Source organism: Rhipicephalus sanguineus, chromosome 1 (assembly GCF_013339695.2).
Source record: "Rhipicephalus sanguineus isolate Rsan-2018 chromosome 1, BIME_Rsan_1.4, whole genome shotgun sequence".
NCBI lineage: Eukaryota > Metazoa > Arthropoda > Arachnida > Ixodida > Ixodidae > Rhipicephalus > Rhipicephalus sanguineus.
The window spans coordinates 53,144,949-53,172,229 of record NC_051176.1 but is presented as its reverse complement, the minus strand read 5'-3'; the positions used below and the strand labels follow the sequence as shown (position 1 = coordinate 53,172,229).

At 46.8% G+C, this 27,281-nt stretch overlaps 1 protein-coding gene across 1 annotated transcript in view; it reads left to right on the top strand.

Moving 5' to 3' along the window:
• The first annotated feature begins 16,317 nt into the window (after positions 1-16,317).
• Positions 16,318-27,281, top strand: part of LOC119388168 (uncharacterized) — a 45,402-nt gene continuing 34,438 nt past the window's right edge. The window contains exons 1-2 of the mRNA XM_049415117.1: positions 16,318-16,335; positions 17,533-17,925. Coding sequence (XP_049271074.1) covers positions 16,318-16,335; positions 17,533-17,925 — 411 coding nt within the window. The remainder of the gene's footprint in view (positions 16,336-17,532; positions 17,926-27,281) is intronic.

The window sequence follows — 27,281 nt, the reverse complement described above, 5'->3', positions numbered from 1 at the left end:
TATACGGCGTTGGCAATGCTTTCGCAGCAAGTATATAAAGAAATGTGTCCGAAAATCCTGAAAAATAAGGCAAATGACATATTTACTCGCTGCCTTCACAATCACTTTTTCTGTAGCGGCAGACGTCTTAAGATGACAAGACACATCAATAACGGCAGTAATTAAAGAAATTAAATTATTTAAAATTTTCAATTAGCGGATTCAGGCGGTCGGGTAAAATGGGAGTACTACAGCCCTTCCTGCGAAGAGCCCTTTAAGGCTTTTGAAATTTACAGAAAGCGGCCGCTGGTAATTTTAACAGCAGAGCGTAGAAAGATGACTCATTTCCGCCTTCGAAACAGAAACCAAAGTGCGGAAGAGCGCAGCTGCCACATTTTACGAGACGTCCAGAAGGAGCGAGCGTCGTTATGTCGACCATAGATGGACCTCGCTTCGTGTGTATGCGGGCTGCGCTTGGGATTATAGCACGTACGTTAACGAATGTAGAAGAACTAACACCGCTGCATTCGTGTCCTGAACAGTGGCGTCATTCTGGTCGTCTGCTAGTTGCGCTCAATGGCGCTTCGGTTTCGGTTGCGCCGGTGAATCTGGTCGACTTTCATTGCTCCGAAAAAATGACCAGATACCGCTCTTTCGAAATTTCAAACCAGCAGGGAAGACTTCAATTCGCCCGTTCGACCCAACCGCGTGTCTCCACTGATTAAAAAGTGAATTAATTTAATTTCTTCAACTACTGTCGTAATTGATGTCTCCAGTCATCTTAATGTGCCTTCAGCTACAGAAAAAGTAATTATGAAGGCAGCAAGTACATATTCCACTTCCCTTATTTTTCAGGCTTTTTCGGGTACATTTTTCGAAACGTCCTGCACAGGGCGTTGAAGCTATTTTTAGCCATGGTTTTATTTTTTGTTATTGTTATTGAAATGCGTCTTTGAAGAGTACCAGCTACTCCGAGTTGCTCAGTAAATGATATAGAGAGAAAAAAAATTGTCACAATATGTGACACCCAGTGGAACACTAGATGAGTAACACAACAAAATCCAACAGTAGATAAATCACAAAGCTTTGTGCACGAGTGCTGTTACAAAAAAGTACGCATATTGATACAAAAAGTCAAATAATTTTTATGGCCTAATGGCCTATAATGCACAGCAAAACACGCAATACAAAAAATACACAGAAGGTAAAACGCGTGAACATGACATAACGCAATTTTTCTTCAAAACAAAACATCTACATTACTCGATTCGCTTTTAGGATAAATTAAGATTTAATATTTTCATAAAATACTTGTCTTTTCTGAACAGCTTTTCTGAAGGTCCATGTTGGCAGTAGACCAAGTAGTTTTTTAGGGTGAATGGCCTTCTATCTAAATGTAACCATTCTTCTCAAAATATACTTCGTGGTGAGTCATGTTTCGTTCACTCAAGGAGGAGTTGATGTACATCTTCGTCTGGGCGGACACAAGAACACTGCAGACTAAAAGCACGTTTTATCCCCTGTATATGAAGTATCGCGTGGATGCTGTATTCAAAGCAGCAGGTGTCGCAATGATGTTTCGAACTTTCTTTTTCTTTTTTTCGTTGATATTCGACAGGGCTGATAGTTGTATATCAAGGTCTGTTAAGAATAACTCCGAATTCTTAAATTGTTGATCAAACCAGATGCTTTTACTGAGACGATCGGGTATCTCTCTTCACTGCGTGAAAAAGGAAAGCCATTTGTCTCTAGGTTATTGTGCGCCCGATTCGCTGCCGCGTCTGCTGCAGCGTTCCCGAGAATACTGCAATATCCTGGTATCCAGTGAAATGCAATTATGTCATTCATCGCGCTTGTTTTGGTGTGTTCTTTGAACGTCTCATGCAATAAAATACCATTTAAAGATTATTTTTCAAAAATAACCGTTATTGGGAACTTCCTACTGATGTTATCACGCACAACACACGTAGAATGGCGAACAGTTCTGCCAGGCTGAAATAGGTTACTCGGAATAATCTAAACGTTTGAACTAGCGCCAAATGTTGTATGACGAATGCTGAAGCAGAGGAATTTTTTATGACACGAACTGTCTGTATACACGTGGACGTACTGAGGTTTAACTCTCAAACAGTGCCAGTTGCTGTGCGGCTGTCATGGACATACCGGCTTGAGATGTTATCCCTTGGAAAGAAAGGCCCATTGTAGGCCTTAATTGTTAAGCCATTTGTAATTAGTCGAGTTGTTGGTGCACAAACATAGTGTTGTCAGTAAAAGCGGTAATATGGCCAAACACCGTACATATGTTTATTAACTCTCGTGTCTTAAAGTTAAGCGTGGCTAAGCGTAGCTGGGACACATATAGTGCTAACTGGGAGTGATATCAAAACAGCTCTCGCTGTGAAATGAAACTATAAAGTAAAAGTGGTCTCGTTCGACATGCGCGGACCAGTTTCGTTATCTTGGTAAAAAGGTAGGCGTATTCCGGCTTCTGTTCCTGGTGCATAGTCAGAGGATATGTCGTAGGTCGCAGTAATCCCTCCCTTTTTTCTCGGCAAGCATCACACACAAACCAGCGGAGCACTGCATGTCTAGACTACGCATCTCCTCCCTTTCTAAAGTGCAGCCTCGAAAGATACCTGGTTTTCTTCGATACGACGTCAAACCATCTTGATTGTATATAGAGGGCAGCGAATGAAACGGAAGAAGAACAAAACTATCTTCATCGCACGTCCCCAACACCCACACAGTTTTACAATATCTATTACGAACAGGCGCACTTTGGTCTGCCCCAACCTACTCTTAGAAACAGCGAGGTAATGCTATTACACCAGTGCCATCTTTTTGGGAACCTCTTTATTTCTTCCGTCCATTGTGTTGCATCATACCGACTTCTGCTTTGTCGAAAAAAAAAGAAAGAAAACACAGCCACTGGCCCGTTTCCTTGTGCACGGAAATAGGGCGCCCCGTAATAGACTATCGGCCGACAAAAAAATTGGCCGCGTATCTGCGTGCTTCGCTGCAAATGCCGTGTAAAGACGATAGAAGAGGCGCTGTGTGAGATATGGACGCCATCGGGCAATACGTCGGGAAACATGAGTGCTGTGTTGCGTGCTGGTAGTCCCGGCGCAGCAGCAGGCGAAGACCGGCGGTGACCAACGCGACCGGCGGGGACGCCAGCCAGCCCGAAAACGCGGTTTGGCGCGAAGCGCTGAAGCAGGGAAACGTCCGCACTCAACGAGTACTCTCCACACACTTTTATTTACACGTCGCCTGGGTAAAACAGGTACGCCAGAGCGGCGCCCACAACCGGCAGCCTGAAGGCCGCCCACAACGCTGCTTTTTCATTTTTTAAATATTTTTTTCACCTTCTTGGCCTTCTCAAAACTAAAGTTTTTCAACACCAACCCATGGCATTCGTACAGTGCAATACAGAACCGAAACCGAAACACAACAATGAGCTCGTGCGAAGGGCACGGAGGAAGGCAAATTTCAGCGCAGTCGCATTTTCAGCTTTGTTGAAACAGCGCTCACTAGACGACGACGAAGTAAAAGAAGGCACAGGACAGGCAGCGCCTTTCCTGTGCCTTCTTTTACTTCGTCGTCGTCTAGTGAGCGCTGTTTCAACAAAGATGAACGCATACCAACTCGCTCAAGCTTCCATTCCTATGCATTTTCAGCGCAGCTTAAGAAACTAGGGTCCTTAAAATTACGTATGTATGCATTTTCTATTAAAGGAACACGCCACCTAATACTTACCTAGTGATGTTGCACCTCAGATATGCATGATATTTACTTTTTGATCGACAACGTTCACAAGTATGAACAGCCGTACCAGTTCAAGACGGCTGGCCCTTGGGCAAGTGGTTCCACTATGGCCGAGAGGCTGAATCGAGGGACGTGCCGACAAACAGAAAGACAGAAAGACAGACCAAAATTTCTGCGTTTAAGTTCCCCAAGAAAGACTATCGTCTTTAAAAAAGAAAAAGTAAGTCAGGAAAGGCACAGGGCGGTTATGCACGACTTTCCGAACGTCCTCGAGGCGCGGTGCATTGCACAGCGTTCACCACCACCCAGAAAAAAATTGAGACGACCAATAAATGCCGGGGCCAGAAGGGGGGGGGGGATAGTGATTTGGGTCGAGCATGCAGCAAAGAAGGGAGCCCCAGGTGCCAATGCGCTTCGACTAAGGTAATTGCTTCAGTTAAACGAATAAATCGGCTTGTTAAGTGGCATTCCTTCAGTGAATCCTCTGGACCGGTAACCAAAGACACACAAACACACAAAAAGGAATTTACGTATTATTGCATGCAATTCGAGCCACTTTTGATTTCACCTGATTGTAGAATATGGGGAAGATGGCCCACAACTCAATACCTGCAGCGTGGGCCAATGTAATGTCAGTTTCTCTGGAATTCCCACGGGCCGCATTTTAGTAAAAAAACCATTTCATGTTTTGCCAGCGGAGATGACTGTATATGCTATCATCGTAATCGTTGTTGACTTTGAGGACGTCTTGTAACGAAAGCCGTAAAAGGCTTCAGAGCCGTAAAACAAGGTGTGCCCGCAGACGCAATGCCTCCGACGAGGGAAGCAAGTCTCGTAGCATCGTGAACTCTGTTCGCGTATTTGTTCACATCAAAGATCTCATAAAATCTATGGAAACGCTTCTACGTGCCTCTGAGCTCCAGCGAAGTTTCACTATGGGGGTTTTGTCTTAGGTGTCATTAAGAAAAAATCTTAAAAACATGGTCACTATATGTTTGTCATCTTCGAGTAAACTCAGGCGCTGCTGGAAATGCGTCAAAAGATTCACGGGTGTTCGAAAGGTCAAAAAGGTCCAACGTTGTGCGTTTTCTTCTTTTTTTCTCTTCACAAATTCGATCATTGATGTTTCAATGCAAAAGTGTTACCTGAAACTAGAGCTCCGCGAAGAATAAAAGGAAAGGCCATGACCACTAGAGAGAGTAAAACCTTGCGCCTTTTGTCGTTATAAGAGATGAAAAGTGACTTTCCCCGCTTAAATACCAGGTGCGTAGACAGGGGGGGGGGGGGATTTCAAACCCCCCCTAAAATATTCAATTTTGCTTGCGTATATGTACACGAACACATACACACTCACGCACGAACATACATAAAGTATGTTAAACGCCACCCCCAACCCCCCCACCCCCACCCCGAAAAAAATTTCTGGCTACGTCCCTGTTAAATACCGATGTTGCGAGTCCGCATTGCTTTGGCCTGCACTGATTTGTCACTTAGTTTTGTTTAAATATTTTCATAAATAGCGGCGTTAAAGTTTTTCAGATTTTCCAAACGGCATCGAGCCTGTGTTGATATAAGACTCAACAATTTATCGCGACTCAATATGTGAGCAAGTACTTGCGAACATTAATAATGGGCAAGCTCCTTAATAAAACAAACGTGCATTCGCAAGCGCTGCCGGCGGTCGCCGTCCAATCAGAACATGCAACAGGGAAAAGCGGGTTCAATTACACGGACACTACTATGGTGTCGTCGCTGGTATACAGCTTGACGCGTGCGTTCGATTTACAACAAAAAAAAACGAAAGATCGCACAGTTTCGTTCTTTTTCGCGTTCGCTGTAACTTAATTGAGACCACAAAGATGGCCGATTCGTCACGTGTGTAGGTCGTGTTTTGCGAAGGAAAAAAAATTTTTTTTTCTTGTTATATGACCATTGACGAATTACAGCTCAGTGCGCCATCGAATACGCAAGAAAAAGAAAACAAGAATACGCAAGAAAACAAATCAGCGAGTTTTTACACCCTTTTTGAAATACCCTGCTATCTCACGGCCTCGATTGCATGCAGCAGCAATTGGTGAAAACTTGTTCAAGCGCGGTTCTGACAGCCTGTTCTTTAGTGGCGGCTTCAGCGCCAGAGCCATTGGGACACAACATTGTCAGGCTTTGCCGCCACAGCCATTAAACTTCATTGCTAATCTCCCCCTAAACGTGTCGCTGTAAGAAAGAAAAAAAAAAGCTTCTTGCTTTCTTTGCGAATATAGGTTGTATATGTGCCGCTGGAGACGCCATATCCCAAAGAGTGGTTTTATCGCCGGTTGTTCTATAGAGTTAGCAGAAGCAGGGGTAGGTAGATTCCAGCATCCATCTATGAGCTCCAATACTTCCTATTGCTGTAATTAAGTTCAGCATAAAAAGTAGGTCTTTGAATTTTCCGCTCCCGTTATGTACGACGTCGCGAACGAAAGCATTTTGTACAGGGGTGATAAAGAGAAAACGGGATTATCGCCAAGAACGAGAATATTTCCTATTAACTGGTACTGCAAACTTGGACGCACTGCGTTCGAGGAGGCAAAAGAAAAAAAAAAGGCGCGCGCAGGTTCAAAAACTGAGTCTCCATGGGAACGCAAAAAGGTGCCGGCAACAAATATCCATGATATTGGAAGATATTGGAATGACAAAGTGATAACAGCGGTAAAGCAGTCATGGGCGCCCGTTGAAATATTGAGACATAAACGTGATCTCATTCTCTCTACCGAACCAGTAACTCAAAGATGACAGCGTTACGACTTGTAACAACAGCTACGAGGACGTACTCACCTGTTCACTGCCGTAGTCGAACCGAAGCAAGGTGTGGGACCGAGCTAGTTGTTATTCCTTGACAATGAACACAGCGCGACAATTGTTTCTTACCTTTCTAACAGTCTTTTTTTTTCAGTCATTTCCGTCATTTCTCCGCTGTCGCGCTGTGATCATCATCATCGATGATCAGCATGAAAAAAGACACTGGAAAAAAATAGCTTTGCGGCTCGTAATGGTTTGAATTTCGTGCATGTCGCAGCTGCCCTCAGTGAATAGAACGACACTATAGTTGGCCACAACCTAAGATGAAATACACGCTCCGCCTCCAGAACTGCGACGCGCCCGCCACCATTCATGTGCGCAAGTATTTTTTTCGCTGAAAATAGTACGCATAATTAAAGTTTAGTCGTCCCTACTTAAAATATTATCTTTCCCCGACTAGTGCTGTCGGAATTTTAGGTGAAATTTGCCAGAAAGATTTTTTTTACCGAAAGCGAGCCGCACGCACATGTGTCTTTATGGAAAAATCACCTACCTGCAATACGTCAAAGGTGCTTGACGTCACGAAAATGAGCAAATAGAATTGGTTGGAACATCTATGCAAATATCCTCTGGGTGGGACATTTAACCTTAGGTTGTTCACATACGACTTTCACGTTTCGGGCGTCGATCTTGTTAAGCTGGCCGTCCTATATATGTGTTCCTTTATTGGTCATACGTGTTCATTGCAGCCTTTTCTCTTTGCGAGATAAGTATTCATAATTGCAGACACTAATGCCAATATGCCGCCCTGCATCCAGATAAACTGTTGCCATGGCGGCTACGTATGCCAGCATGCTCAAGTTCTGCCTACTAACAGCCATTCTTATTGCTGGATCGAGGTCGGGTAAGTGCTCTCCACGTTCCGTTTCCGCCGCCGTGATCATTATTATTTGTCTCGCACCTTCACTCGTCTGCAGAAGAATCCGACAAAGAAGACGCAAGTGCCCACAGGTACAACATTCGCCTGGCCAACGGGACCAGCTTCGAAATTACCAGGCATGGCTTTCAAGAGTTCTCAAAGGTACCGTAGCTGCTCTCGAAGCTTGGCGCTCTGTAGGTGACGCCAAGCGTATACGTGTCTCACAGGTTCAGTTCGTGTAGCTCAGAAAACGATGCATCCAACAGACAGTCATTTAGCTTTAGATAGAACTCCAGAAAAAAAAAGCATAATTTCTGTAGATTGCGCAATCTCGTAATAGTCGACTGCCACACCGATTTTGTTGTTTCTTAACAATTTTCCTTTTTTCTCTCGTGTGGTCATTTTGTGTCAATCAATTTAACTATAACCCGTTGTCATGAATATTCGATTCCTTGCAGGCGCATGCGTAGTTGAAGTCTGTATTGAGTCGTGTCGGCAGTAAATTTTCCATTTTATAGTCAGCGCCTGTGATGTCTGTACCTCTTCCTTCGTCTTCGTTTTCAGCGCGCAGTTATTATTAGCAGTAAACCAACGGACGCATGCATTTCGCCTACGATTCATAACAGAGGCTTGTCGAATGATAACAAAATCATCTTCTGTGTCGTCACAGCTTTTATTTTTTGCCTGCAGAGGCTGTTTCCACTCATATTTGTTTTACGCGAAATTATCATTCCAGAGAAGTAGGCCGCAGTTCGTAATTTCTTTGGTGGGGTCCTGATAGAAGAGTCGCTAAAGTATTCACAAAAGGGAACAGATCAGTTAAAAGTAATGTCAGCTGAAGATGTTAGCTACTGCTATACGTGATATATGAAGTTTCGAAAGGGACTCCATTCTCTTTGTCTCTCGTTCGTCATACCGTTGACCATTTTGTGGCTTTGACCAAGTGACGGCCATTTCTTTACATGGAACTGGGCCATTTCCAATATAAGTTTCGGTTCATACATGCAAAAAACGACGTTAAACCTGGTATTATAACGGGTAAACTCTTGACGTCTGTCTAGTGATGCGCTTGTTCGAAGTCTTATCGTATTCTCTGCCGCCGCTGCTAGGACGCGACTCATTGGCATCTTCAAAGAGTCATCCTCAGTGCCTCACGTAGCAGACGAAACACCTGCAGCATTAAAACTCTTCAGTGATAACGTCCCCCCCCCCCCCCCCACCGAAGGGTCTGCACAATGTACCACGCGAAACCTAGCTGTTCACACTTTGTTCCTCAATCCAGGAAAGGGGCGCGGCCCTTAGTTGAATATGTGACGTACTTGCTAAGTTCAGTTTATTGGTTTAAAGCAGGCTTGCCGTTGGACAGATTTGAAAAAGAGCCAAAACTCAAGCTGAAAGTACCCAAAGTAGCCACCTCATTTAATCTTAGCGCAAAATTTATAGCCAAATAGAACAAAAGCGATATTATGAATAGAGTTTTTATTATCGAACAATAAACAATATAATTTTGCATAAGTCAGAACGTAGAATAAAGAGCAGAATATATTTTCCCTCTTGCTTGGCCACGGGCAAGTTGCAAATAAATTGATAAATTATTTTAAGTTCAGGTCGCCTGCAGTCTGTTTGTCTACAATAGGGAGAGTTCTTGCCAAAGTAATCTTGGGCCAACGACTCAGTCGGAACACTGAAAAAGCTGAAGCTGTTTTTCCTTGAAGCCGTAGAACGAAGTACAAGGCCGGCTTCAAGTAGTGAAATCTGGTTGAAGATGAACAGCCATTTTGTTGCGTATATCTCTTTTTTGTCAAGTTCACACGCGAACAAGCGCTATGAATCAGCATTAAAAACTGGTGCGCAGCGTCAGCAGTGTGCTATAGCCACGCGCTTGGATGCGCGCAACTTCGTCACTGCAGCTTTAGTCCTGCCGCGTGTTGGGTACCTCGATGAGCAGCAGCCCGCTCGTGGGAGCAGGACATGCGCGCGCATCGGTTAACACGACAGAAAAGCTTGGAGACGATGGCTACGCTTTAGGGTTACTTTCTAGTTTATCTTCAAATAATAAAAAAATGGCTCCAGTTTAGCAGTTAGAAGTAGCCAGAAAGTAGCCATAGAGCCAACATGAAATTTTCATCGCCACACAGGGTTGCGAAGCAGCCAATTTGGCACAAATTAGCCACCAGCTGCCACCCGGCCTTAAAGGCCCACATTGTAAATGGAAAGAATGTGGACCTTTTAGGTTGGGGTTGCCGTTACTCTGTGAAATGCTAGCATCACTCCAATACGAAGATCGTGAACATTCACTAGCACGTTCTGTTTGCTTTTTTTTTTCTCTCCTCTATACGCAGTGCCTACAGCGTGGAGCAACAAAGGTGAATAGCTGCTTCTATTGACGTGCTTCCAATTGAAGTTTCCCAGGCGCAATGGTAACAATGTATATGTCAACCTCTTTCTGCAGGGCAACAACTCCGTAGAAATTGTCAAGTTCAACAAGGTAAGCTTCGTTGATTTGCTTCTGCTGACAACAGGCTTGAAACTACATGCAATTTTACGTTTTAATGCCTTGCTCGCCCTCTTTAAAAGTGCGGTTCTGGAAGCTAGAGTGGGCAGCAAAAGTCTGAAGTGAAGCCTGTGTTAAGCTGTTTATTGGACGGCACTCGGCGACAATGCACTATGGCGACAGTCAAGGCAAAAGCACGGGCTCCGAGCGCGAGAGGCGTTTAGAAGAGGACGACCCACTAGGAGCCGCTGGAGAGCGCAACCGTTGAACAGTACCAATTGCTTCGCCACAACTACCCTGGGTACGAAAAGGGAGCCGTCCGGCGACCTAACAGCTCGTTACTATGAGTGGGTCATAGTAGGCCTTGAGGCGCTCCACGTTGACTATGTCGCGCCCTCGACGGCGCATGTCTGAAGCTGGTTCGATGGGTTCGATCAGGTAGTTGACCGGGGATGTGCGCTCGACGACCCGGTAGGGGCCTTCGTATTTCGGCAGTAGTTTTGAAGAGAGGCCGGTTGCAGTGGTAGGGACCGAGAGCCATACGAGCGCTCCGGGGAGGAACGTGGACTCAGAAGTGGTGGTGCCACTGCGAAGGCTCTTCTGCCGCTCTTGTTCGTGCGTTGTAAAGGCCTTTGCAAGCTCGCGACACTCTTCAGCAAGCCTGGCTGTGTCAGAAATAGGCGCACAATCAGATGGATCCGGCTTGTAGGGTAGTATCGTGTCAATGGTGTGCAACGGGTGCCTTCCGTACAACAGGAAGAAGGGTGAAAAACCAGTAGTGCTCTGAGGGGCGGTATTATAGGCGTAGGTGACAAAGGGCAGAATGGCATCCCAATTTGTGAGATCGGCGGCGACGTACATTGAGAGCATGTCGCCGAGCGTGCGGTTGAAGCGTTCGGTTAGGCCATTCGTCTGCGGGTGGTAAGCAGTAGTTTTGCGATGAACAGCATGGCACTCTTTGAGAATGGCTTCGACGACTTCCGACAAGAAGACACGGCCTCGATCGCTGAGAAGCTCCTGTGGTGGACCGTGACGCAGCATGAATCGGTGTAGCAGGAAGGAGGCAACATCACGCGCTGTAGCCGCTGGGAGGGCAGCGGTTTCGGCGTATCGCGTTAGATGGTCAACGGCGACGATGGCCCAACGGTTACCAGCCGACGTCAGAGGAAGTGGTCCGTACAAATCGATGCCCACGCGCCCAAACGAACGGTTAGGGCAAGGTAATGGTTGTAGACCGACTGGTGACACGTGCGTTGAAGTTTTTCGGCGTTGGCAATCGAGGCAGGAGCGGACAAACTTCTGCACGTAGCGGTACATCCCTCGCCAGAAGTATCGTTGTCGAATGCGGTGGTAAGTTTTGGATACCCCAGAGTGCGCGCATTGCGGATCAGAGTGGAAGGACTCGCATATTTCAGCACGCAGACTTCGGGGTATCACAAGTAGCCACTGGCGGCCGTCGGCGTTGTAATTGCGTCGGTGCAGTAGGTCGTCACGAATGGCGAAATGGTGGGCTTGACGACGCAACGCGCGAGTGGTTGGTGTTGTCGACGGATCAGTGAGCAAGTCTATTAGCGAAGCGATCCATTTATCCTTGCGCTGCTCGGTAGCGATGGTGTGAACATCGATAGAAGAAACAGCAGTGTGAGATACTGAGCAGGAGGCATTGTCGTCAGGCAAGGGGGAGCGCGAGAGGGCGTCGGCGTCAGCATGCTGGCGTCCGTTGCGGTACAGCACGCGGATGTCGTAGTCTTGCAGGCGAAGTGCCCAGCGGGCGAGACGGCCCGAGGGATCCTTCAATGACGACAGCCAACATAGTGCGTGGTGATCGGTGACGACATCAAATGGGCGACCATACAAATAAGGTCGAAATTTTGTAAGGGCCCAGATGATCGCCAGGCACTCTTTTTCCGTGACAGTGTAATTGGTCTCGGCTCTAGTAAGCGTACGACTTGCGTAGGCGACGACATATTCGGGGAACCCTGGTTTGCGTTGCGCAAGAACAGCACCGAGGCCTACACCGCTGGCGTCCGTGTGTACCTCGGTTGGGGCCGTAGGGTCGTAGTGGCGTAGTATGGAAGGAGACGTCAACAAACGACGGAGCTGTGCGAACGCGTCGTCGCATTCGGACGACCACGAATGTAGGGGCCCGTTACTTCCGAGGAGCTTCGTCAGCGGCGATATGATGGTGGCAAAGTTGCGTATGAAACGTCGAAAATAGGAGCACAGTCCTACGAAACTGCGCAGTTCTTTGACGGACGTAGGTTTGGGAAATTCGGCCACGGCTCGAAGCTTGGCCGGATCGGGAAGGATTCCGTCCTTAGACACGACGTAGCCTAGGATTGTCAGCTGCCGTGCTGCAAATCGGCACTTCTTCAGGTTCAGTTGGAGGCCGGCGTTGGTCAAACGCGTCAAGACATGCCGCAGACGTTGAAGATGCGTGGAGAAGTCCGGAGCGAAAACGACGACGTCGTCCAGGTAACACAAGCACGTATGCCATTTCAAGTTGCGCAGAACGGTGTCCATCATGCGCTCGAAGGTCGCGGGCGCATTGCACAGACCAAACGGCATGACGTTGAACTCGTACAAGCCGTCGGGCGTGACAAAGGCTGTCTTCGGTCGAGCGTCATCAGCCATGGGTACTTGCCAGTACCCCGAGCGCAAATCGAGAGATGAAAAGTACTCTGCTCCTTGGAGGCTGTCAATCGCGTCGTCGATTCGCGGCAGCGGATAAACATCCTTCCGAGTGATCTTGTTGAGCCTTCGGTAGTCCACACAGAAGCGCACAGAACCGTCCTTCTTGGCAACGAGAACAACAGGAGACGCCCACGGGCTGTCCGAGGGTCGAATAACGTCGCGTCGAAGCATATCGTCGACTTGCTCATTAATTACCCGACGTTCTGTGGGAGACACGCGATATGGACGTTGCCGCAGTGGTGGCTGGGCGCCAGTGTCGATGCGATGCGTAACAGCGGACGTGCGGCCGAGAGAAGTTTGCCCGACATCGAAAGAAGAACGAAATTCTTCCAACAGGCACAGAATCTGGGAACGTTGGACCGACGTAAGGTTGTCAGCAATGAAGGGACCAAATACATCCGCGGGTGAGGAATCAGACGTGGAAACGGCACTGATGGTACGGGAACTGGTGCAGTGCGAGTCATCGGGTGCGTCCAGAACTTGTGCGTCTTCGAGGGGCTCCACTCTGCCGAGACATTCCCCTCGCACCAACGTTACAATGTGCGGGGATGGGTTGGTAACAAAAATAGCGGTGCTACCCTGAGTGACTTGCACGGTCGCGAAAGGTACCAGCAACCCTTTCCTAGTGCAAACGCGGTCAGATGGCGAAAGGAGTGCAATGGTGTCGCAGAGACCCGCGCAGTAAACTGGTACAGCCGTCGACGAGTTTGGAGGAACTTTGGTATCGTCTTTGACGAGGGTCTTGGTGAATGCCGATGGACTGTCTGCCGGCGTCAAATGTGAGAACGGTGAGAGCTCGAGGGCGGCTGGTGCGCAGTGAATTATGGCGTCGTGGCGGGAGAGAAAATCCCATCCCAGGATGACGTCGTGGGAGCATGCAGCAATTATGATGAACTCGACGTCGTACAGAACGTCCTGAATGACGACGCGAGAAGTGCATACTGCTGTAGGCCTAATACTCTGGGAGCTGGCGGTACAGAGGGACATCCCAGAAAGTGGCGTCGTCACTTTTCGAAGTAAGCGGCTAAGTTTTGCGTCCATAACGGATACGGCGGCTCCAGTGTCGATAAGGGCAGATGCGCGAACACCGTCCACAAACACGTCTATGACATTCGATGGACTTCGCTGAGGGCTTTTACAGTTCGATAGCGTCGCAGCCCTTGCCTCGTGGACTGCGACGACTAGTTTTCCTGCTCTCGTGCGACAGAACGTGGCCGCATTGGTGACAGTGAGCGACGGCGTGGAGACGGAGAGCGGCGAGTGGATGGAGCTGGGCGTGACGTCGGCGACATAGGCGGGTCGTAGAATGCACGGCTGGACTGGCTGGTGGTGGGTGACGCGACTCGAGGCGGCTGCACGCGATGGCAGTAACGGGCCACGTGACCGGCATAACCGCATGCAAAGCAGATGGGCCCATTGTCGGGTGTGCGCCATCGGTTCGCCGGGGCAGGTCCCGCATACGTCGCAGCATGCGATTGACGGGGCGGCTGCTGAACTGACTGCAAGGTGGGTTGCAGTCCGGACCTAGGGATGACGGCAGCATACGTAGCCGGCACGCCCGCTTCGAAGGACGGAGGTCTAGCGGCGGCTTCGGCGTAACTCAACGGTGCAGCCGCAGGGATTGCCTGGTGCGTCCTGGCGACAACCTGAGCGTAACTCTGTGGCGCAGGAGCCGGAGGTTGCTGGTGGTACTCAGGCATCACCTCCGCGATTTCCTGCTCAATCGCTCGGCGGATGGGAGGAAGAAGGGTCGTCGACGACTGTTGAACGTGCGGCGGGTGGGCAAAGGCCAGGAGAGAGAACTGGCGCGAGATTTCCTCGCGCACGAATGCCTTCACTTCTGCCAGCAGCGTGGCCTGGTCAGGTATGGCCGCCAAGCCAGCAAGCTCTTCGCCGCGTGATGGAGAGCGACGGGTCATCGAACGTTGCCGGCGGAGCTCCTCGTAGCTCTGGCACAGTGTTATGACCTCGGCCACGGTGGAGGGGTTTTTAGCGAGCAACATTGTGAAGGCATCGTCGTCAATGCCCTTCATAATGTTCCGGATCTTGTCAGACTCGGACATGGTGCTCGGACAGTTGTGGCGAAGCAATTGGTACTGTTCAACGGTTGCGCTCTCCACCAATTTGTTAAGCTGTTTATTGGACGGCACTCGGCGACAATGCACTATGTCGACAGTCAAGGCAAAAGCACGGGCTCCGAGCGCGAGAGGCGTTTAGAAGAGGACGACCCACTAGGAGCCGCTGGAGAGCGCAACCGTTGAACAGTACCAATTGCTTCGCCACACCTGCTTTAAATTTCGAAGCCTCTCGAAGGTACATGGTTGGCCCCCAACCCTTCGCTCCTGTATGCAGACACCATGTGGTCTGTACCTACATAATTTTTACAACAGAGCTCTTAAGCTCGAGGTTTGCCGCGTGTCGTAGATGGAAAATTATCATTATCATGAACAGGCACGTGCTCAATCACTGCCCAAGCACTCTGTACTGATGGTGAACAAGAGAAGCTGAAACGTGCGGCGCCTAATCGGTATTTGCGCGCCCCGCCACGGTGGTTTAGTGGTTATGGCACTCGACTGCTGACCCGAAGGTCGCGGGATCGAATCCCGGCCACGGCGGCTGCATGTTCGATGGAGGCGAAAATGTTTGAGGCCCGTGTACTTAGATTTAGGTGTACATTAAAGAACCCCAGGTGGCCTACATTTCCGAAGCCCTCCCCTACGGCGTCTCTCATGATCATATTGCGGTTTTGGGACGTTAAACCCGAGATATTATTATAATCGGTGTTTGCCTACCGTGGGTTCCCTTGTTAATTTTAAGCGGACCAATGTGGTGAGTAGTGGGATATGCCGAATTTCTGTGGCACATACGAGCTATAGGAGTTTGACAGCAGAGCTGTTATGGTCGATGTTTACCGTGCGTCGTACATCGAAAATTACCATCATCAGGAACAGGCACGCGCTCGCTCTCTCCGTCCTCTTCTTCACCGCCTTCCTCTTCTTCTTCGTTCCCCGAGCACGTGCATGAATTTGTCCGGCGTGGGATGCAGTAACTCTGATGGGTGAGAGAACGAGTACAGAGAGAGAGAGAAAGAGAAAGATAGAAAGAGAGAAATTCTTGGCGAGGCCAGATTCGAGCCCGCATCCCTACCGTCCAATGACGAGCGTCGTAACCACACAGCCATCCAGGCACGCTAGCAGAGCACAGCATAACCTTGTGTAGTATAGCATAGCAAGGAGGTGGCAAAGGGATGTGAGGGTGTGGAGGAGGGAAAGGAGGAGGGGAGAACGAGTATATACATAGAGAGAAACAGAAAGAGAAATAGGTGTAAAGAAAGGGAAGAAAAAGTGAACAAGAAGGCGAGAGAACGACTGCAGAGAGAGAGAGAGAGAGAAAGGGAAGACAGGCAGAAAAACATAGAAAGACAGAGAAACAAATAGACGTAGAGAGAAAGAAAAAGACACAGACTAAAAAAAGATAAAAAAGAGAGCATGCATAGCCATTCAAAGTATGGAATAGCAAGGGGTGGGAAAGACACAGGTGAGAGGGCAAAAGCCTAGCCAAGCCAGGACCATCCAGGTGCCCACCAGCTCTGGTGTGACCTAGCCCAGCGAGACTCAGTGCAAGCGGCGCTAATTTTTTAAAAATATTTTCGACGTTAACGGCTGTCATTGTATACGTGCCCGTTATGCCAAGCGATAAGAGGGTACGACGTTGGGCTGGGTGGTGTTGCATTGTTTGAAGTGAACGACAGCGCGTAAAACAAGGACGAAGAGAAGACGAACGACACTAGCGCTGATATAGGGGATGTTATTTTGTATAGTAATTATGACGTAAATGTGAAGAAAGTGGATGAAAAGATAACTTGCCGCCGGCAGGGACCGAGTGACGCGAGCAGGCAGAAAAAGGATGTTCCACACTCGCTGTCATGGCTACTAGCGGCGCTTACTAACACTCCGAGGTTTAAATGCACATATATACGCCATAATGTGGACGGGAGGACGACCGCCGCCGTAGCTCAGCGGTAGAGCATCAGACGCGTTATTTGAAGGTCGCAGGTTCGGTCCGTGCCGGTGGCAAGTTATCTCTTCGTCCACTCTACTTTCTTCACATTTACATCATAATTATTACAAAATAACATCCCCTATATACTTTCGTTGGGTTTGTTGTCTGTTGGTTCTAATTAATGTTGTGTCTAGCAAAGAAAAACGAGCCCTTAAAATTCCCCTTCTTTCGTTTATTCACCAGCGCTGATGTCGTTCGTGCTGTCATCGCCCTTGTTTTACGCGCTGTCGTTCACTTCAAACTATGCCAAGCGAGCTGAAAAAAAAACGCGCTGCAATGATCTAAACAACATGCGCAATGAAATGGATTATTCAGGAGACTATACTTCAATACTAGTGCACGCGTACTGATTACGCCCACATTAATATGCCTTTTTACCTTGGAATCAGTTTGTAAGCTCTTGTATAGAAAGATACAATTTGGTGCTGTACCTGATGCGCTGAGATGTCAGATGTTCACTGGTTGGTTCACTGTGCAGAAATTTGAACATTGAAATAGGCACTGTATACATATAATTTACATACTTAGTCATAAAAAGAAACCACCATATAGTATAACACCACTTATTTTCCTTTTATGGTGCCGCCTGTGGGCGAAAGTGGCGCTTTCCAATTAACATTTACGTGCCTGTATTCCACGAAAGGGTCTCTTCGAACGCTATTAAAGCCGAAGGCCTTAAATGGCGCGGCTTCTGTGACTACAATAAAAACTAAAGAATAACATGCGACCTACTAAATTCAGCCTCCATTCTGCGCAAACTATACCAAATTTGCTTCCCAACTCTGACCCATAGCCTAATCATCGTTCATGGCATCGCCTGTTATTGTTTCGATCGCAGTGCGCTAGGGACCTGTACGACCGCGTCCAGTCAAATATCACAGATCACCTGCGCATCAGAGACGTCGGTGAGCTGGGACCTGCGTTGCGAAACCTGTCTTCGCTTCACCGGCTGAACGGCAACATCGTCAAGAACCTGGAAGCTTTGCAAAACAGCTTCCAGAGGCTGCGCCTGCCACCTTCCGGTGGCGCGTCAGGCATCGAACCCTTGCAGCGAACACTGCAGTCGGCCAGCGAAGCCTTCCGCAACATGTCCAAGTCGGTGACGTCGGGCGCCGCTCTGCAGACAGTGGTGCATAACTTGAACCGAACGTTGCAAACATTCAACAGCATCGCCACGGCAGGCGTGAATGCCATGACGCCCACGGCCAATCAGCTCGTGCATCGCTTCCAGGTTGGTGACACGAATGTTGTAATGCTGATCGGAGAGGTCATACGGATTTACTGGCCGAAAGAAACATTTGCAGATACGATGCATCATAAACATCATAACATGATCACAAAGTGCGTGCATGTATGGGAATTGTTTCTGTATAACTTTTTGTTATGCGCTCACTATATGCGCCCGACGTCAGCAATAATTTCTAGTTTGCAGAAATATGGGTATATATGGCAGATGTAACAAGCCTTGCAATCAAGCAAAATTTTAGCGAACGTCTTATAAAGAACTGTCTGCCATATGCAGCGTAGGGCCTGCTAACTAGGACCAATTTAATTTAAAAAAAAGTGCAACAAGGTACGAAGATGCGATCAATGGCATTGTATAGGCTCGTGCATACTGGCAAGCTTGTTTACTTATCACCGCTTAGATAAGTAGCCAATATAAATTACTTAAACATTTAATTACTACCATAATTGCGGCAATTCCTAGATGAAATTCTGTGTTGCATTCTCACAAACTAGCGCTCAAAAGATGACGCGGCCCGCTACATGATTCCTGATTACTTTTCCTGCGTTTCGAGCTTGTAGGTGCAAAAGACGATGAGACATGGAGACGAGTGCTTCGAGAGCTAGCTTCTCAACTTCGCAACAGCGAACGCTGTTGTCTCGCGTGCGCAACAGCAGCGCTCGCTCGCTTCGCGTCTTTGCCTTTTACGTGAGAAATTGAAAACGCATAAACAAGCGTGTTATAAGTATTAACGAGGATGGATATACAAGAACTTACCTGAGAGTTACGCACTCGCATGATCCTTAGCATATAGCTATATAGCTAAAGCTGCGGACGCAAAGCAGCGTGATGTAGTCGCTGCAGCTCGGATACATACCGGCAAACTAGAAAGATTAGTGCTATTTAGCTTGAACAATTAGGTAGCACTTATTGCATTTTGCTTATTTCGAGCGAACAATGACGCTTTATTGCTTGCCGTTGTGCATTTATATATACTTGTGATGTATGGTTCCATACTATCATTCCTCTTCCAAGCAAATTACCACTGTGGTATCATCTCACATTAATTAGATTCCTTTATCGCTTTCTCTTGCCGCACAATTAATGTCAATATATTCAACGCTTCGATGAAAGTATTAGTCGTCAGGCAATCAGCTGCTTTCGTTAGCATAATTTGTGCATACGTACCTCACTATGGAAAAATTGGGGCTGAATTCAGCAGACTTCTTTTTCATAAATGCTCTTCTTTTTTTCTCGCGTTAGATTGCCGGCTTCGCTGTCCAGCATTGTGATCGGCTTAAATATTGTCTTGCGAACATTATTAGCTTAACCCGTTTTTGTGAATACGAGCCTGGTGCATAGTATAGGGTGCGAAGAAAGTGAATGCAAAATAAGAGGCGCACTACACTGGAAAGGAAGGCGATAGCTAAGGTTGCTAAGTCCTGGAACATTGCTCTGTCGGTCTCTTCAAGCCTTCATCTTTCTTTGAGCTCCTGTCTCGCGTAGATTCCTGTTTTAGGGTTGATATAATCGACTTAATGGCTTCCCCTGGTCACACGCAGGAAGACTTGAAGAACATCCAAAACGTCACCCGGTCATTGCCCAGGACTGACGTGGCGCGGCTCACGGAGCAGACGAGGGGCAACCTGACCTTGCTGGTGCGCAACCTGACCGGGGCTCTGCCTGTGCTCATGCGAAGGATGGCCACACAGGGAGCCGAGAGCACGCGGCCACTGAGGGAATTTGTGACCGCGCTATCACACAATCTCAGGAATGCCTCGTTGGCTCTCTCAAACAGTGGAAACGCGAGTGGAAACTCCACTGGCAGCACCCTCCCAACGGCCAGTCACGACCTCCTGCAGGCGTACGACGGCTTCCAGTTGGCCGTCAACCACGGAATGCTCGCGATGTCCGACTTGGTGCGCGGATCGCTGAAGCTCGTCAACCCGGCCAACTGGCACGTTGGCCGCGTCGGGCTTGGCGCCGGAGATGGACAAACGCCACAAGCTGGCATCAACAAGTTCATCGGGCAGCTCTTCAGGAGGAGAGGCTAGGCGTGTGTAGCACAGTTTCAGGTGTTTACATTTTTTTTTTTCTCACGTGACGTAGGTGAGGACCACGAATTGCGAAGTCGAAGGCAGCTGCCATGCCCGGAATCATCAAGTTCATTCGCCAGCTTCGTCAGACAGAAGCTGACTTTGTGTTCGTACAGTTAATCTCTAGCCATTTCATCGGGAAGACACGTGTCGGTATACAGGGAGACGTAAACCCAACGATGTAGGCACCTAAACCCTGCCGTTGGGAAGAACTTGGGTGCGTGCGTTCCTTCTGGAGCTTTTGTGGCAGGATGTACAGTGCTAACATTATCGACGGAGTATGTTCTTGTCGCTTGAGAGCGCACTTTTCGTTGCTTTTTTTATTTTATTATGTAAGTGAGGATTCTAATGAAAATTAATTGGGGACCAGAAATAAGGCGCCGAGGCATTTGAAAGATGCCTTTGTCAACGAACGTTTGTACGATATGTGAATACTCTCGAAACGAGTCTCCTCACGGTAGGTGCGGGCTCGACACCTGATAAAAGGCCATAATATCAGACAATTATTTGAGGGAAGTGCACTCGTTACCATAATAACATAAGCGTATGGGCGGCGCTGCCAGTCACGATACATTTGTTTAGTTTTATGCAATAACTCCCCAACACTAGAACGTCTTGCCTTATGGACATTTCTAAGACTAATTTTGGCCTCCAAGGCCCAGAAAAACCAACATGTGCTTTTGTTACATGCAGCGCACTGGTGTAGAACGCTTCATTTTGAATATATATATATATATATATATATATATATATATATACATATATATGTAAATAAACACTGAAGCACATAAACTATGCTCATATATGTAGGCGTATCTTCACGCAGACGGGATTTATTTATGAGGTAAGTTTAGTCCAGTTCTGTATACATTTTGTCTCAGGGCGGATGAAGTTGCGTCCGCACGCCTTCTGTTGCACGCCTGTTCTTTTAGCAGTCTGCATATGCCAATAAGCGTGTTTAAGTGCGTCCCACAAGGCGCATTATCCTAAGATTTTTCTGTTCTCGCGACGTTACGAAACATAGTAACACTATATAAATAATAATAATAATAATAATAATAATAATAATAATAATAATAATAATAATAATAATAATAATAATAATAATAATAATAATAATAGTTGGGGTTTAACATCCCAAAACCATGATATTATTATGAGGGACGCCGTAGTCGAGCGCTCTGGAAATTTCGACCACCTGGGGCTCTTTAATGTGCACCTAAATCGACGACGAGCTTCAAACATTTTCGCCTCCATCGAAAATGCGGCTGCCGCGGCCGGGATTCGATTCCGCGACCTTCGAGTTAGCAGTCGAGCACCATAACAACTACACCCAAATGGCAGGTATAACACTAAATAAGGCCATCACTCTAAAAACTTAACAGAGTACCGGTCGCTCTCTTTGGGGGAGTATTTTCTTGTCCCATATTTAACTCCCTCTTCTAGAGTAAATCAACTCTTTGTGAGGCAGAGTATAGTAATGCACGCAGACTGGGTTATAATACTCCACCTCAACAGAGAAATAGAACTCTTGCTGAAACAGAGCAGCAGGACCCCTATGAAGGGAGTAGTAGTACACTTCCAGAAAGAATAGCAGAACTCTTTCAAGAATAGCAGCATTACTCTTCTAAGAGTTGTGATACTCTCCCGCAAGTAGTAGGAGGGCTCCTCCACAGGAGTACTGGTACTCTTCCAAGGAGAGTAGTGCTCTCTCGCAGGAGTACTTACATTCCTACGAGAACGGTATGAGAATTCGTGAACACTGGGTGTCGCGGGAGCCGACGTTTCGACAAGCGGACTTGTCTTCTTCAAGGCTCCAACCTTGAAGGGGACAAGTCCGCTTGTCGAAACGTCGGCTGCATTGCGACACCCCGTGTTCGCGAATTCTCATCTTTTCAAGCTTCCACCTTCCCCTGAACTTCTGCCTTTTACGAGAACAGTAGTAGTACTCTTCTTCAAAGTCTGATATAACAGTTTTGCTTGAGCACTAGTATTCTTTCAACGAGAGTAGTGATACTCCTCCAGATGAGTATTGTGATCTTTTTTAGGAGAGTAGTGATGCCCTTCCACCAGAGCACTGGTACTCTTCCACGAGAATGTGCAGTACCATTCTTTGAGAGCACACGTACGACAGGAAAAGACTTCCTTCCCACATGAGTTCCAGCATTGCTTTAAAGTTCTAATGCTCCCGAACAGTTGTATCACTGCACCTAAACAACTTATGAATCCTCCCAAACGCGCCATTCATAACAAGATAATGGCAGTGTCGCAGCCCTGAAGCAAAGAATCACGCTAATTTCCCTGCAAGATCTCCTTAACAGGGAAGTTCCAGCAAACCATCTTTGCTGGGGTTGCGATTTACTTTATGGTAGCAGGGTTGCTGACATTAAAGAGTTTCTCCACGAAAGTTAAATTTTTTACTAGGGACAGAACTTCAATCGTGGCTCTGATAAAGAAATATCTTGATACTTGAATATGGCATATCCATCTGCTAAGCTTCCATGAATTGTGTGCAGGTGACGTCATTAAAAGTTGTTTAGCTAGAGCAAAACAAAAATATTTCCAACTTTCTATTGAAGAATATACATGATAAAAAAGTAATCGAAATATGCTTCTAGCCCAATAAAAGCAACAAGATAGATTACGCTTTCGTGTGCGTCAAAGAAACGAAGTTGGAAACGTTTTGACAGGTGTGATGGATGATCAATGTTAAAGGGACCGTGACTAAAGGCAAATAACATTTCATGTCAGCGTGAAATGTCAAGGCTTGAGAATGTCTAAGACAACAACACTGTACACACCAGCACTTTAGTAATCAAGAAGTTAAGCCGAAACAAATGCCAGTGCGCTATATTCTAAGAGATCGAACGGGCCCTCGCCAAAAATCGTGACATGTCCTTTCCAGCGTCACAACAAACAAATGCCGTGCTCTTTACTAGATACATGTGTGCCTGATCAAGAGTTGTCATCGCCTGCTGTCCCCTTGATGCCGCCTCATCGATACTCATCAGGAGAAGGAGTATAACTGCGCTTTACTCATGCCACAAGAGCATATGGACATTCCACTCTTTCTGAGGAAGGTGGAGTGTAAGGCACATTTCGCTCTCGCTTTTCACACAAAGTGAACAGTGCATTTCATTCCATCCGTTGTTTTGCGAGAGTAAAAAAAAAAAAAGAAAACGCCCTGAAGAGTAACTGGGTACATTTACTTCTGCGATACCCTCCGCAGTTTTAGAGTGATGGCGTCCTTGAAAAGTTATCTGCACAACTGTATTCTGTCGAACTATATAACAGTGTTACATCCAGTATTATTACATAAATAATAGGACTGTGAACGTCTGTTTAAAACTTAACATAGAGGTATTGTGTCAGACGTTACCGTGGCAGCCTCAAGAGGTACGCCAGCAGTTTCCTCCATGTGAAGACCAAGTTTTAGATACCTCAGCGATTCTAAATTTTTGCAATATTGTTTAACACTGTCACGTACTACTGTCGTTAGTACGTCAAAGATTTGTTTACACGTCCGATTCCTTCAACAAATTGCCCCGTAATCAGCCAAAGAGCAACACTCCTGTTGGAAGGCAGGGTAGTTATCGTATGAGCTTCTTCTAAACCAGTGCAGTTAAGCAACTGCGTAGCGGCAGTTTTACCGCAAGAACTATACCACCTGGTCTGAAGTATTCATTGTACACGAGTATGACATCTGCATAAGAGCCTTTGGCTCCAGTGCGCGCTACCTTACATCGACGTTGCAGGCTTAATTTTTTTAGTGACGCGATCTTTAGAAAACGCTTTGCTTTTTGTCTTTCCGCCTCCGCTCGCTTCTTCCTCACTTTAGGGTGACAAACTAGATGTCTTTCTTCCTGTAAACTTTAATGTCTATGTCACTTCTATCCTCTTTCTTAACCTCAAATCAAAGAATATGGCGACTAAAACAATACGCATTTCGTTGTGCTATGCACGACATACCACTGCAATGCGCTCTATACATTATTGCCCTATAATAATAAGTCAGTTCGTCTATAAATGTACTTCGCCGACTGTAGCAGTACAATACTGGGAAGTGAAGGTCACGATCATGCCGCGGGCAAAACAAACAAGATGACCACAAACAGCAGTAGCAACTTGCGGCCGGAACAAAAAAATCACAGCATATCCACGGAGTGAATGATGATGAGTGGGCGAAGCTGCGGAGGTTCATCGGTAAACCGTGAATCTTCCGTGAATTCTGCCCAGTACATCATCACCGACGTGAGATCGGGAGCGTTTATACTAAAGGTTCGATGAGTTATGACGACTTGCAGCTCACTTTAATTTTACATGTACGCTGTGAATTTTCATTGTTTAGAAAACATCTGGCGTCTTTCGTTAAGCAGCTGGCGTCTTTTCGTTTTGCTTTAGAAACATCTGGCGTTCTTTCGTTTTGCTTTTAGAAAACAACTGGCGTCTTTCGTTGGTTTATTTCATCAATCAACGGCGTTTTGAACAAAATTTTTATTGTTTAATCACGCACAGGAGAAATCTCACCAGGCACTACCTTGGAGGTAAACAATGGCTGCTAATGGGAATGAGAGACAGAAGAAGTCGGCTTTTAGCTAACACTTACACTTCTACTTCTACTAACGTTTCCTACTGGAACATGCCAATGGCTGCTTATGGGGAATAAGAGACAGAAGAATTCGGCTTTTAGTTAACGCGCACGCTGCGAATTTTTAATTGTTCAACAACGCACAGGAAAAATCTCCCACCGGCACCACCTTGGAGGTCAAGATCTGGTACTAGCGTTACGACTGGTTACGCACTACTACGACTACGAGGGACGAACGGGTGCCGCCTTAAGGAGCTTCGCCCCTAAAAGAGTTAACTTCTGAACAACACTGAATTTAGGGCTTGCATTCATTGCATGAATTCGGCGATAAACCTCGCTCGTATCACTGCATCATTCTAGGCAAGAAATATTGCAGCAAATAACGCGAACATGATAATGCCTATGGCAGGCTTCAGTTACCCGCTGGCGCGCTGACAACGACCGTTACATTCATTACAATAGGGTTCAGCGAAAATAAGGTAATCCTACAGAAATCACATGTGCTTTCGGTTTTAATTTTTACCGGCACTACAATCGTCATCACGTCCACCAACCAGTGTTGTGGGCATGTTTCACGCCAATGGAAGAAGACCGAACGCAGATCGAAAAATTCTGTTTTAAAAATTTCTACTCGCTTTCCAGAGAAACCGCTGCAAGGTTGGACACTTCAGACGGTACGCTTTCTATTGCGGTAGAAAACAGAAAAGCGATGAAGAACGGTAGACAGTCCCTTTAACGTTTCTAGTGTGTGGGCATCACCTTGCTCTGGTGCAGCAGCTGTAAAATCTTCCTGGCAGCGACGATGACCAAGCATTTGAAGTGCCATCTTCGTTTCTTGTGAGACTGAAACGCGCCTAGTGTGGATTGCTCGATGCGTCGTCTGCTAGTCACGTTGTGTTTGCATGTGCGCGTACGTCATGCAGGTCCTCAAAAGGCGGTTTGTTCCGTTGCGTTAGTAACTTTAACCGCTCATACGTATGCCTAACGCGACGTAAAAAAGAATTTGGCCTTGATCGGCTGTATATGTACAGCTATAAGGTCAGTGAGTGCACTTGTCAAGAGTGCTCTGTGTGGTCATCGTACCCTCCGTTCACTAGAATTATATCAGTCTAGGTGCCGCTCTGTGGTTCAAGCGCATTGCAAAGTGCACTTGGCGTTGTCCTAAAGATGAGAAGTAATAAATCTCATGTGAATATAGCCTTTTAGCGACTCAGTGGTAAAAAAAGGGCTCTCATGCACCTGCGGGTTGTGGTTAGGTGTATAACTTCGGGACTGTCGTTTATAGGTTACGCGACGAACTTTAGTTGTGTATGGTCCTGGTCCCACTACACAGAAATATTTTTGTCAAGTCACGTCTGACACTTCGGTACTTCTATTGTCCCCTAAAACGAACAAAAAATGTAATGTACGGAAATCGCAAAACTGAATTGCCTTGCGCAATTTTAACATGTGGCGAAATTTATACAAGAACACTCATGTACTTAGATTAAGGTACACGTTAAAGAACCCCAATGGTCAAAATTAATCCAAACGGCGTACTTTATATTTATGTCGTAGCAATTTCACGCGAAGCCACATTTATTTGCTTTACATTATCTTAAACGTTTGTGTTGCGTTGTAATAGATTGACGGAAGGCAGCGGACATAATTCGCGTGAAAAAACGTACTTTTGTCCCGTGAAATAACCGGGCCTTTGTTCCATTACTGTGGTGCAAGTAATTAATCGAAGAAAGTTCCGTACTGTATAGTTACCTTTGTGCACTGTTACTAGAATAAAAACAAGCGTGTGCGTGTTAAACGCTTCTGCAGCGCTAAAGCGCTCTCAGCCACGTAGCTTTCTTCAGTAAACCTATCAACTGTCCTTCATTGGAGAACTGAATAAGAAATGCAGATGAATATTTGAGCACGCAGTGCACGAAGTGCTATTTGAAGTCATCGTGCAGGAATACGGGCTTTCTTTTTGTTGGGGGGTATCCAGATGAACAAGAAGTAAATATTTGATTCAGTCGCGCTACAGCAGTGCGTAGTAGGTGGAACACAAGCTGAACATGTACAAATGAATAAATGTCCTACATTGGAGAAAATGTACAAATGAATTAATGTCCTACATTGGAGAAGTATTGGAGAAGTACATTGGAGTAGATGGTAAAAGATCAACGAATCCATGCAAGCAGATTACACTCCGCATCGGTGGTGCAGATATTACATCTTCAAACGGACAAATCAGAATTCTCGGGGCACAAATAACATGTACAAATAAAACAAGAAAACGTCATCCATTGCGAAAACGCCGACTGTTGCCGAAGGAGAGCAACCCCGTTCGTTGCCAGAATGCGCTTCTCTCACAAGTAATAGTAACATTCGGCGAGCTTCGTGCTTTAATTCGGGAGTGAAGAGCGCACATATTACCAGAAAGCTGCAGTCAACGCATTTTGTTTGCCGGAAATTGGGTCAAATCGCTCACAACGAAGCGCTGTTGTGTGCGTTTGTATGCGCGCCGACGACCGCCTATCCACACTGGCGCCGCGACGGTGCTGCCACCTGTAGCCCGATCTCGCGGCGAATAGGTGCCATATTCAGTGCGGTGCCCCTGTGCATGCCTTGCTGCCTTGGCGGTTTAGGTAGTTTAGGGGCCTGGCTTTTCCCGCGTCGACGGCTTCCGTAACTAACGAAACGAC